At 39.0% G+C, this 12,382-nt stretch overlaps 2 protein-coding genes across 2 annotated transcripts in view; one reads left to right on the top strand and one right to left on the bottom strand.

The window, feature by feature from the left end:
• The window catches only part of LOC148416660 (uncharacterized), a 314,743-nt gene that overhangs the window by 236,011 nt on the left and 66,350 nt on the right, over positions 1-12,382 (bottom strand). The gene's annotated exons all lie outside the window — the stretch shown is intronic.
• LOC148416661 (BMP/retinoic acid-inducible neural-specific protein 3-like) overlaps positions 1-12,382 on the top strand; it is a 40,325-nt gene that overhangs the window by 12,260 nt on the left and 15,683 nt on the right. Inside the window, exons 3-4 of the mRNA XM_088425384.1 lie at positions 4,089-4,279; positions 6,638-6,822. Of these exons, the coding sequence (XP_088281510.1) occupies positions 4,089-4,279; positions 6,638-6,822 (376 nt within the window). The remainder of the gene's footprint in view (positions 1-4,088; positions 4,280-6,637; positions 6,823-12,382) is intronic.

The raw sequence follows: 12,382 nt of genomic DNA, 5'->3' as shown, positions 1-12,382 counted from the left end.
TACTCTGATCGCAACCCTGTAGCCGACTCCTGCTGATACGAAATGCTCCAGCTCCCTCGAAACGGCGAGCTGACAGCTAGAAGCGCATAGCGGACCTTGTTAAAGCCCTCGTCCGGGTTTGTGTTGCTGATTGGATATTATAGATATTCGGGATTTCACAGAGAAATCGGTCAGTGCTTCGGGAAGCATGCGTTTGGAGCAGTGATTTTTGTGAGATTACCGTCGAGGTACCCACTAAAAATAGTGGGAGCCTTTTTGTTCTAGTTTCCGCTCTGGTAACACTCACAAATACAAATACTCAGAAATATGGATGTACTGGATTTCTCAGCGTGCGAGTAGAGTTTTTTTTTTCCCCCTCATTTTCAACCGCCGTATCATGGGGTCAAATTTTAACCACATAACTCAAAACAGACCACTTTTTTTGGTGTTTGAATAACATGAATTTGAATGTGAAATAAGTAATTTGACATTTACAAGGCTCAAAAGAATAATATATACCTCTAATACAATGAATTTAGAGTGTTTGCACAGAATATCGCGCTTCTAGCACCGCCATTTTGTTGTCGACAACGTGGCTCATTTTTTTTCAACGTACTTTGACGCACTACAAAAAGGCGGCATGGATTTCAGGAAGTGAGGGGAAAAACAGCAAAGGGCAATCTTCCACGCTCTGATCTCGCTACAGTCCTCACTTGCATAAAGAAAATCCCAAGTAAGATGATCAGCAAATTTCCAAAGACCTCCATTTCAAATAAATTGGACGGGTCCGAAGATAACCATGGAAGAGTAACGAGCATTTGCGTCTATGTGTTCAGTGGTTCATTGTCTTGGATTGCTCTAGCCCCCCACATATCTGCATATGTTACTCGATAAACGATGTAGAAAAGTACCATAAATTGATGTAAATGAGGGTGCATATATATATATATATATATATATATACATATATATATATATATATATCACACACACACATATATATATCAGTGACTCATTTTCAGGAGTGCCAGACATGAAAGTGGGTTTAATGAGCTGTTTTCTTTTTGCTATATTTCCCAGGAGGTCAGCATTATTGGTGGGAAATTGATTGGCAGCAGGCCCTACACCCAGAGGGGCCGAATGATATTCCGGGCAGTCGAAAATTAGTTTCAGCAAGGGTGGGGTTTCTTTCACTGCTGCTGTGATAATCTGTGACTGTGTTTGTCTTTTTATAGAGAAGCTGGTCACCTCTCAAGGATTTGTAGTTTGTAAGCAAAGGAAGATTTGTCAGAGCACCTAATTCAAATTTTGACTTGATGAACATTAGGTTTTGTTTGTGAGGATTAGAAATGCATGGCTGAGCTGCGTTTGAAACACATTTAGGACCATTGACTATGGCGTCAAAGGGACATTTTTTTTTTACAGGGTTCCACTGATAGCCCGAGAAACTGAAATCAAATTTACAGTAGTAAAACATACAGTAAACATACAGTAGTTGTGTGAATGCTATGTTAGGCTCCATTCATTTTTGTTCTATTTTTTCCACCCTATACTTTGGCAGTCAACTTCTTCGACGTTCCTTGACCATTTCGACCCATTCCAACATCAACATGCCCAAAAAATTCTTTTTTCTCGGGCTATTACTTTTCTCAACCCTAACTTTCACTATTTTCCCACAATTCAATATGTTTTTCACCAAAATTCCCATTCGTTTCCAATGATGATTTTAAAACACACACAAAAAAAAATTGTTTATTGAAAAAAAAACATTACAGCTCTGATTCTGATCATGATTTTGAAATGATATCCATGTTTTGTGCAGTAATTATATAAAGGCATTGGGTTATCCGATACATTGATTCGTCGATTATTAAAATAATTTGTTACTTGGAGATAAAACTACATAAATGGTGTGCAACCAAAAAACAAACAAAAATCATTCCCGTTGACCAATCTATGGGTCAAAAATATTTCAACCAGGCGAACAATCAATGACTTAAGCATCACTAAAAAAAATAAATAAATAATATTTAAGCCCGACACACTGTACACCTGTTATTGAAGCATGACGGATAAAATAATTAAAAGCATTGAATTTTCAAATATACTGTACAGCACAAGACGGGCGCCTACGAGGTGAGAAAGTGCCTCGTTTTCTTTGATAGGATAAAATATTCAATATACTGTATATGCTGTGTATGAGTAGTATTCATCTATGTATCAAGCATCTGGTTCTGCACTGGGTAGATAAAGGCAGCTTGGCATGCTGCAAGGCCAGACTGAATATCAAATGGTTTCAGACGAATCCTGCACCAAAAGAGGTGCTCAGAGCAGCAAGGGTCTATCCAAGAAACGGGGGGGAAAAAAAAAAAGAAATATCACATGGTAGCTGCAGATGAGAAGAGATTTAGCAATTATTATGAATAATCCCCTGCAGAGAAAAGCCAATGTTTTTCCACTGTGGTGTAAAGATATTGTAGCAGCCGGAAGTATGAGAATAGAATCATACCTGCAGTTACAGCCACTTTTTTTTGTTCGTATCATCTTGATCACTTCGGCGTTAAGGATAGGATAGATTTATTGTCATTGCACTAGCGCAAATACAAGGCAACGATAATCAGTTAACTGGCTGGAACTGTCCAAGAAACACATCAAATTTAAAAACAAACAGGAATACAGAACAGCTCTGAGGTCGAAGATAAGGAAATCAAAACATTAGAGGATGAGAAGGGCTCAACCATTGCCATTTCCCGAGCGAGGGATATAGCAGAAGCCCGGAAAAAGGGTTCCTATGGTTCTTGAATGAATGCATATCTGAATGCATATGTATTTTGTTTCTCGCAACATGGCAGCAAAACAACGATCATCAGTTAACAGGCTGGAACTGTCCAGAAAATACACAAAAACAATAACAAACGGGAATACAGAAGGACTTTGAGGTCAGCGATAAGGAAATGAAAACACTAGAGGATCAGGAGGCCTCAACATATCTTCTGCCATTTCCCTAGCATGTGATTTACGTAGCAGAAGCCCGGAAAAAAGCTTTCCTATGTTTCTTGAATAAATATATTTCTGAATGCATGATGTATTCTGTTGGTATCGACATGGCAACAAGACAATGCTGATCAGTTAAGAGGCTGGAGCTGTCCAAGAAACACACAAAAAACAACAAACGGGAATACTGAAGAACTCCAAGGTTAGCGAGAAGGAAATCAAAACATTGGAGGATGGGGACTAGTCATATGCCATTTCCCTAGCATGGGATATACGTAGCAGAAGCCCGGAAAAAAGTTCTCTTATGTTTCTTGAATAAATACTTTTCTAAATACATATGTATTTTGTTTGTAGTGCCATTGCAAAAAGACAACGCTAATCAGTTAACAGTCTGGAACTGTCCAAGATATACACAAAAACAATAACAAACAGGAATACTGAAGGACTCCGAGGTCAGCGAGAAGGAAATCAAAACATTGGAGGATGGGGACTAGTCCTATGCCATTTCCCTAGCATGCGATATGCGTAGCAGAAGCCCGGAAAAAAGCTTTCCTATGTTTCTTGAATAAATACGTTTCTAAATACAAATGTATTCTGTTTGTAGTGACATGGCAACAAGACAACGATAATCGGTTAACAGTCTGAAACTGTCCAAGATATACACAAAAACAATAACAAAAGGGGAATACTGAAGGACTCCGAGGTCAGCGAGAAGGAAATCAAAACATTGGAGGATGGGGACTAGTCCTATGCCATTTCCCTAGCATGGGATATACGTAGCAGAAGCCCGGAAAAAAGCTTTCCTATGTTTCTTGAATAAATACTTTTATGTATTCTGTTTGTAGTGACATGGCAACAAGACAACGATAATCGGTTAACAGTCTGAAACTGTCCAAGATATACACAAAAAACAACAACAAACAGGAATACCGAAGGACTCCGAAGTCAGCGATAAGGAAATCACAACAATGGAGGATGGGGAGGCCTCAACTAGTCATCTGCCATTTCCCTAGCACAGGATATACGTAGCAGAAGCCCGTAAAAATGGTTCCCTATGTTTCTTGAATAAATATTTTTCCAAACGCATTTTATATTCTGTTTTTTTTTGCACCCAGGGAATTCGGCCGATGGAAGGTAAACAGCCTGGCCTTGGAACGGCAGCTGAACAACGGCTTGCCCTTTCCTCTGGACCCCGAGTTCCTCCAGACCATTCGGCACCTTGGAAGGCGGCCCAGCATCGGCGCCATCACTGACAACATTATTAGGAAATACGGAACCCATTTCCTCCTTTCTGCCACGCTGGGAGGTAAATAAAGACGATGGGATCTGCTTGCGCGATATCTCGCTTTGAATCTTCCCTTGTGATCAAATGAATGCAACATAAACACGCTAATGGGAGTACAAAGGAAGCAAATGTCCACCGAATGCATTTAAACTGCATGCTCAGTGTGAGGCAGAATCAAGACAAAAATAGACGGTGAAATGTGTGCCGTATTTTCCGCACCATAAGGCGCGCCTAAAAGCCTTCTCAAAAGCCGACTGAGCCTTATAATCGGGTGCGCCTTATAAGGTGCATAAAATTCTTTTCTTCGCATTCTACTTCTGCATTTCTCACTTGTTAATACCATGACAACAACAGTTACTTTTCCTTTCAAAATAAAAGCAGGGAAAGTGTAAAATGAATCGACTCATTGCGAAATGTCACAGTGATTCCTTTGCATAATGTTGCATATAATTTAGTAAGTTTGAAACTGCAAACTGACACAATTTTCCACCAAACAAGCCGGAAATAAAATATTTGAAGCTACTTTAAATCCAGTTTCGATTTGTTTTCCTGATCACAAGGTAGCTTTTGTCATTATACCTGCACAAAAACCAGGCAAACGGAATTTTGGTGGGATTAGCGTTTCTCAAGTGAGGAATATGGTGAAGGAACTTCCGTTTTGACTTTTTATTTTCAAATTAAGAGCAAATCAATTGGAACCAAGCAATTTTATTTGAAGTTCTTTCCAAATGCACAATCAATATTGACGCAATTTTCCGGCAGATGAGCCAGAAATAAAACGATGTTTCGCGATCAATCTTCTGGGGTTGTGGAACAAAATCCGCCTAGAGGCATCTAAATGTAGTTACAAATTTGATTAAATCAAACAGCATCTTTTGGGGGGTTTTTTTGTTTTTGTTTTTTTTTTTCCTCTGCAAAAATACTTTGACAATCTGGGGGTACTCAGCTGAAAAAGTATTTCACACACCGTGGAAAAAGATGCACACACTTGATGAATGAAACCTCTCCACCATGCTGGATTGCTGGCAATTATTTCTTGTGTTCTTTTAATCATCCAAAAGGTCACACATGCAGTTCGGGATCTTGTTTTGAAGGAAGCCACTTAATTATTTCCTAACTGCATGATGTCAGGCAGTGTGAGCTGGATGTCTTACTTCTCTTGCGGACATGCATTTTTTTGTTCTTAAATTGAGCCTTAACTGAGGATATATTTTTTTTTAAACGCTTTGACCTTTGCATCAAAGGAAAGGAAAATTCAAAATAAAAGCTAAGAGTTTTGCAAAGGAGTCACTATAAGACTATGTTGTAATCATTTGCTTCGTGTTCCAGTTAACTTGCTCTTAATTTGAAAAGAAACATGTAGCATGCCTGTCATGGCATTAGAGTTGCTCATAACTGCAGAAATCCTGTTAAAATCTCTTGTTCCCCAAGATACTCTGCGTTGAAAAACGTAATTTAGCAAAAAAATTGCTTTGTTTGAATTAATTTGCTCTTAATTCGAAAATAAATTGACTATTTGCTCTCTATAAGTCAATTTTGTAGTCAGTTGCTTCATGTTCCAACTAACTTGCTCTTAATTTGAAAAGAAAAATGTTGCTGATAACTGCAGAAACCCTATTAAAATCTCGTTCCCCGAGTATATCTGAGCTTTCAGAAATTCTAACAGCAGTTTTCCTGTGCTCTGGAAAATTCCGAATGTTGAGAATTTGAATCAGACATTTTTTTCCAAAGTAGTCACGATAACCCACTTTAGCTATGTTGCTCCATATTCTAATTCATTTGCTCTCAATTTGAAAATATGTACAATTTGTGCCAAAAACGCATTTAATTCGCACACGCATATTAAAAAAAAAAAAAAAACCTCAGACGAGAAGTGTCATCTACTCTCTAACACGTTTTTGTTAGCGCCGGGGTGTCTCGAAATGAGTTCGGCATCACCCATTAAAGTTCATTTTGTCTGAAGGATTTTTCAATTGCCAACTCCTACTGCCTGTCAGCCCTCTGACGGCTTTATATTTGCACTTACAAAAGGAAAAAAAAAAGTTTTCAGGGCTGATAGATTGGGCTGGAGAAGGAATAATGTGAAAATCAGAAGGCATGAGGCGAAGCCACAGGATAATTTTATAAGTCGTTAAAAAATAACACTGATCCTACTGATCATACTGATAATAATATTGATCCTCGTCCGAGTTGATTTGAAGTCATCTTTTTTAAACGGTGTCCTTTAAGTGCCCTCGGTTCTCATAAAATCACTGCAATCATGTTGTTGATCCCATCCAAATTTTGAAATTCCCCTCCGCTTGTTGATGTCACGAACATCTTCCTTGTCACGAAATGGACTAACGGCATCGGAACGTTTGCGCCTTTTACGATTCACAGGAGAAGAGTCGTTAATGATCTTTGTGGACAAGCGCAAGTTGAGTCGATCGAGCGACTTGAGCGACGCTAATGGTACGGCCGTCACTCTGGAGGCTCTCCACCAGCTGGCCGCCTCCTACTTCATTGACAGGGAGAGCACCCTGCACAAGCTGCATCACATACAGATTGCCTCCACTGTCATCAAGGTAAAATCATCCGCACTGCGGGACGAGATTAGAACACGTCGGGATTTACTATCCCCCCCCCCAAAGTTCGATTTTTACTTTGTGTGTTCGTTTGTTTCGCTTCGTCGTGCCTGTTTTGTTCGTCTTCTCGATCTTCCAAAGCGTTTCGTATTCGCTTTCTACTGTCTGGCTCATTGTTACCTGATCAGTTAGAAAGAGGCGGTTACATTTCCTTCATTGTTTGTTATGGTGAACATGTGAATTCATTCTATTAGTTTCATAAATTTTACAGTGATATTTTTTTAAGAGATCACACAGGAGGATGTACTGTTTGTTATTGCTCCGCATGAGAGTAAAAGACAAGGCAAAACATGATCGGAAGGCCATTCAACTTCTAAATAAAACGTATCAAATGAAGTCAAATATAGGCAGTTAAGTAGAAGGGCTGGCGGCCCTAAAATAAAGGGTGGACAACTGTTATTTTAACAATGTCAAACTGTGAAGCTGGACTGAAGGGAAAAAAAGTTGACCAAGTGGGTACGACAACTTTAAAAATGATTTGACGAAAAATATCCACCTGGAAGCTTTGTTATGGGGAAAAACACACTGTTTAAAAAAAAAAAAAATAATGACCAAGTCGGGTAAGTCAACTTTAAAAACAATTTGACTAAAAATATCCATCTGGAAACACGCCCAGTCCGCCTATGAAGAAGATGAAGAAGAACAGGAAGTTATTGACCTCATAGTAGCTAAAAAGTTTGCTTATTCCTTAGAACAGAAATATTAATCAAGATTGCAAAATCAGTTAGGATAGTAGAATACCAAATTTTGTTGGTGTCTAAAAATTCCATGTAAACTAAATGGTAGAGATTACAGACGTTTAATGTTAATTGCTAGCACACGAAGGTTAAACCTGATCGCTAACCAATTAGCACAGGCGAAGTTTGTTGGTTTTTACAAAGTCAAATATTACAATTCAAAGGAGCAATTACTCTATTTTTCAATGGAATAATCAATAAGATCATTGATTTAAAATGAGAACTCGTGACAGCCAGAGTTAGCGGCGACGTATCGTTAATTAGCAACGAGGAAAGGGCGACTTAACGTACGTACGTCAACCAAAAAAAGATGTGTCTCGATTCGTTATTTTTAGGACGTACAACTAGCATGCCATAAACGTAATTTTCAAACAATACGTCTTTTTTAGAAGACGAAAAAGTAAGGATTTTGTTTCTTCCGAAACGGCAAAACGGTGGTTGATGTCACCCGTGATGACGTGACGATCTCAGTCAAGGAGAAAACGCGGAAGCCCGTGATCCCGCGCGCTGTCCTAACGGCGCTCTGGAGTTTGTGTGGTTCTGCCTCAGTGCAATAGGAGAACGGCAACGTGATGCGGCATGTCAAAACGCTCTCAACGGTCCAGTGGAAGATGTTTTTCCTGAGCACCCCGGGGGCGTGCAGGTGTTGCTGCGCCTTCCCCGTGACAGCTTATACTGATACGCACGCTTTGTATGTGAGGAAGCGGCTGACTTTAGCCAGTGTTGTTAGTGGAAATTCATATTTTCTCTCAATCGGATCATTCTAAAGACATGTTGATTTATCGGTGATGTTGTATGTTCCGGTTGAAAGCGTATTAAAATGCAGAGGAATTCATTTGTACTGCATTTTACCCTCGCATACCGACAGGTTTTTTTTGCATATTCACATTTTAATCTTGGTTTTATTAAGATATATTAAACCTTTGTTGCTGCCGTATTTTTAAAATAATTACCATATCGGTATGAGTGCAAGGGCGGATGACATTTGGCTATTAGCTGAGGTTGTTACGCCATTATTATTAATAAAAGAAGCAAGCAGGCTGAACTACCATCCGAGAAAAGAAGCAAGCAGGCTGAACTACCATCCGAGTCTCTCCCTGTTTACACACAGGAATACCATATTACTAAAATGGACAGAATCATGCAAAGTTAATGATAGTTATAAATTGGAAATATTGGCAATTTTGGACATATTGAAAACCTGATGTTTTACAATGCATTTCCCCCGATTTTTGCATCAATCCTTTCAATGGCAACCGGCGAACGGGACACGGTCGGAATTTATGCGTTGACACCCCAAAACCACCGGGTGGCTCTAGCGGCCAACTTATGACATTTGCAAGCGTTTCACTGACTTCATTGATCGGCTTAGCCTGGACTCCCATAATGCAAAAGTCATCAACAATCATCATACTCTAATTATGATGTACTAAATATTCCCATTTCATAAATATACAGCATAGTTACTTAGGCTATTAATGCATTTTTACATGTTTTTTAAATTATGTATGGATATAATAATATATATATATATATATATATATATTATATATATATAGTAAATACTGTATATATTTATATTTGGCGATGTTATTCAAAGTCAGCCCAAGTTGGGCGATATTAAGTCCAGGGTAGTGAAAAATCACCGGACGGCCAGGGGTTAGCCAAACACTTAAAAAAAAAAAAAAATCATAAAAAATATTCATTAGTAACCGCAATGAAATGTTTGAACTCTTAAAAACAAACAGTGAAAGTTCTACCATTGCGATACCCCGATAGAAGCTCGGCTGGCGCCGCGGTGCGCGATGATGTTGTTGACAACGAGAGTAAAAACACATTAAACAAATGTGAGGGAGCACAATGAGGATTCAGTATGCGGTGCAAAGGGCCAAGTCAGCCAATTTAATTCATTCCGCATGATAAGAACTGACAGAGTGATGAATGAACACACCCTGAAGGTATTAAGCGGGGGAAAAAAAAAAAAGATGCACAGTGATATTTACATACACAAGCATATCTTGATATGCAAAGTTGGCTGTTTGCCTTCCAAGGCGCGCAATACACACACGAGAGAGTAGCAAACGCCACGGCTGGCTTCATCTCTTTCTTGGTAGCTCTCTCGGCTTTTGGGGACGTCAACTCCAATGACGCGTCGCGTCGTCGACTCTTAGTTGAGATGGGAAAATATTTTCCGGAGCGGCGTGACCGTTTTGGGCAACAGTATACTGTAAAATTACATCTCTTGCAGTTGTTTTAATCCTAGTCGGCGTAGTTAAAGGCGAAAAATTGCAAGTACAGTGGACCCCCGGGTTACGAACTTAATCCGTTCAGCGGCTACGCTCGTAACTCGAACTGCTCGTATGACGGGCAATCCAAACCTATGTTAATCCGTGAATGCGTGCAACGCGTGCAAAAACCTTAGGTAATAACATCACGACTTTATACACATATTAAAAATGAGTAACATAATCAACTGTACAGTTAAATTAAATAACATATACAAAGGAAAAATGGCATTTACCTTTGGAGCGACGTGACTTGAGCTGGGTGGAGGCGGAGGGGAGCAGAGACCAACCCGCATAGTTAACACAGTTACGCTGATATGCTATTGCTCTTACATTGTCACAGTCACTGTTTCAGTCACGGTGTCAGTCACGGAGAAGCTAAAACATATCATCCTCTTACTTCTTCCTTTACCGCCACTAGCAATTTTAGAAGCTATGTCTAACAGATAAAGTTTGCAAAGTCTTCACAACATTCCTTCCTTCCGTTTTTCACTCATTTTCTCTCCTTCCTTCCATCCCGACCAGCTGTGCCATCAAGCTAGATAAAGGCGTTCGGCCAATAGCATATCGGCATTTCTGTGATTGACGTGACGCCGGCCAATAGCATCTCCGTGAGTGAGAGCGGGTGACCTTAATCGACCAATAGCATATGGCATCTCCGTGACTGACACCGTGACTGAGACAGTGTAAGAGCAAACGCGTTCACGTTACTGTCACAAGCGTCAACTGCTGATTTTGTCGACGCAGCTAAGCGAAAATATATTTGCATACACAATGGCCGGCATGTCGGATTGTTCGTAAGACGAAAGGTTTGCTCCTTTGCTAAAAGTCTTGATTCTTTTAAAAAGCTGCGCCTTATATATGGATCAATATTGAGATTGGGATTGGTAGATGGGGAATGAAACAAAGTAAAATTTACTTGTTTCTTTTGTGTGTTTACTGTTGTAACAAGTTTGGTCATATTGACATTGAGTTATTATGCTATTGGAGTTTAGAGTTATCATTTGAGGTATTATTGCTATTACTTTGAGTATTACTATATTGTGATTGAAAATGTTTTCAAATATGTCATTAATTGAGGGTGTGCCTTATAATCCGGTGCGCCTTACAGTGCGGAAAATACTGTATTTTTTTTTATTTGTGTTTTTTTTTTTTTTTTTTGTCAAAGAGTCTCCCGAATTTTTAGAAGTTGTAGACAACTTACAAGTTTGGTATTTAAGCCAGAAACTTGAAGTTAAATCAGCAATCCGCGAGCCACGTAAAATGACCAGGGGCCAGCTCTGGCCCCTGGGCCTTGAACTTGACCCCATGGCCCAAAGTAATCAATTACTTTAGTACTTGAATGCCTAAAGTAGTTGATTAATTTAGATCTTGTTACCTAAAGTAATTGATTAGTTTAGTACTTCATTACCTAAAGTAAATGATTTCTTTCGTACTTCATACTCAAGGTAATCGATTACTTTTGTACTTGAATGCCTAAATTAGTTTTTTTCGATCTCTTTTACCTAAAGTAATTGATTAACTAAAATAAGTAGTTTACACCTTTACAATTTTTTCAAGAATTCAAGTTTTTTTTGGTTTTGTTTGTTTTTTAAGGGTAGTGGTTGATTATTTTGGATAATTAGGTACTACATATGCTATTGGTACTTTAGTTAGTAGTTACTTAAAGTAACTGATTGCTAAATTCATTTGTTACCAGAAAGTCTTCTGGCCAAAAACTTGAAAAAAATTGGGGAAAAAAAAAAAAAAAAAAGTACTTCGGATCGAATGGACTACTGAAAAACGTAAAAATACGTCTTTGGTATTGAATGTGTTAAAAAAAAAACATAAAAAAATGTTAATATTAAACATGGTACAAATTTCTCAATGTATCAACTATTCAATCTTTTAAGATTATGGTAAAAAAAAAATTGATATTTTAAAACCATAATATCTTTGTTTATCATACCATCAGAACTTCATATCGGCCCATGTTTCGATCACGTACCGACAGTTATTATTAGTTTTATTTGGTGCAGAGGGGGTTGGATGCAAATTCCTGACAAATAGCATCAAACGGTTATTATTATTTCTGTAGTTGTTTTTCATGGTCATTTTCATGGTCAAACCTCGACGTGAGCATCTGCCAACCTACCAAACGCGGGTGAATTTCATCATCCACGGGTGACGCAAGCAAGCACGGGAAAGCATACAAACTCCACGTCGGAAGGCCGAAGCCCGGATTTGAACCCGCCTCCTCGCAAGCGCGAGGCGGATGCGCTTAAACACCGGTCCAATTTCTGTCATTTCCTTCCTTTGAAAGCCTTCTTCCTTCGTCCAACATTTTGTACCGGCACTTAAGCTGTCTTATCAAACAGATTTAAGGAGGAGAGGATATAAGGACAAAGACGGCCTATTTAGCAGGCCTTTAGCCCACCGCGGAATTACATCAGGTACGGCGGAAAAGCGGCATCAATCAATTGCTCATTCCTTTGATTT

This window comes from Hippichthys cyanospilos, chromosome 10, assembly GCF_059441005.1.
Source record: "Hippichthys cyanospilos isolate Australia breed blue-spotted pipefish chromosome 10, RoL_Hcya_1.0, whole genome shotgun sequence".
NCBI classification, from domain to species: domain Eukaryota; kingdom Metazoa; phylum Chordata; class Actinopteri; order Syngnathiformes; family Syngnathidae; genus Hippichthys; species Hippichthys cyanospilos.
The sequence above is the reverse complement of the archived record's forward strand: the minus strand, read 5'-3'. Positions and strand labels throughout refer to the sequence as shown.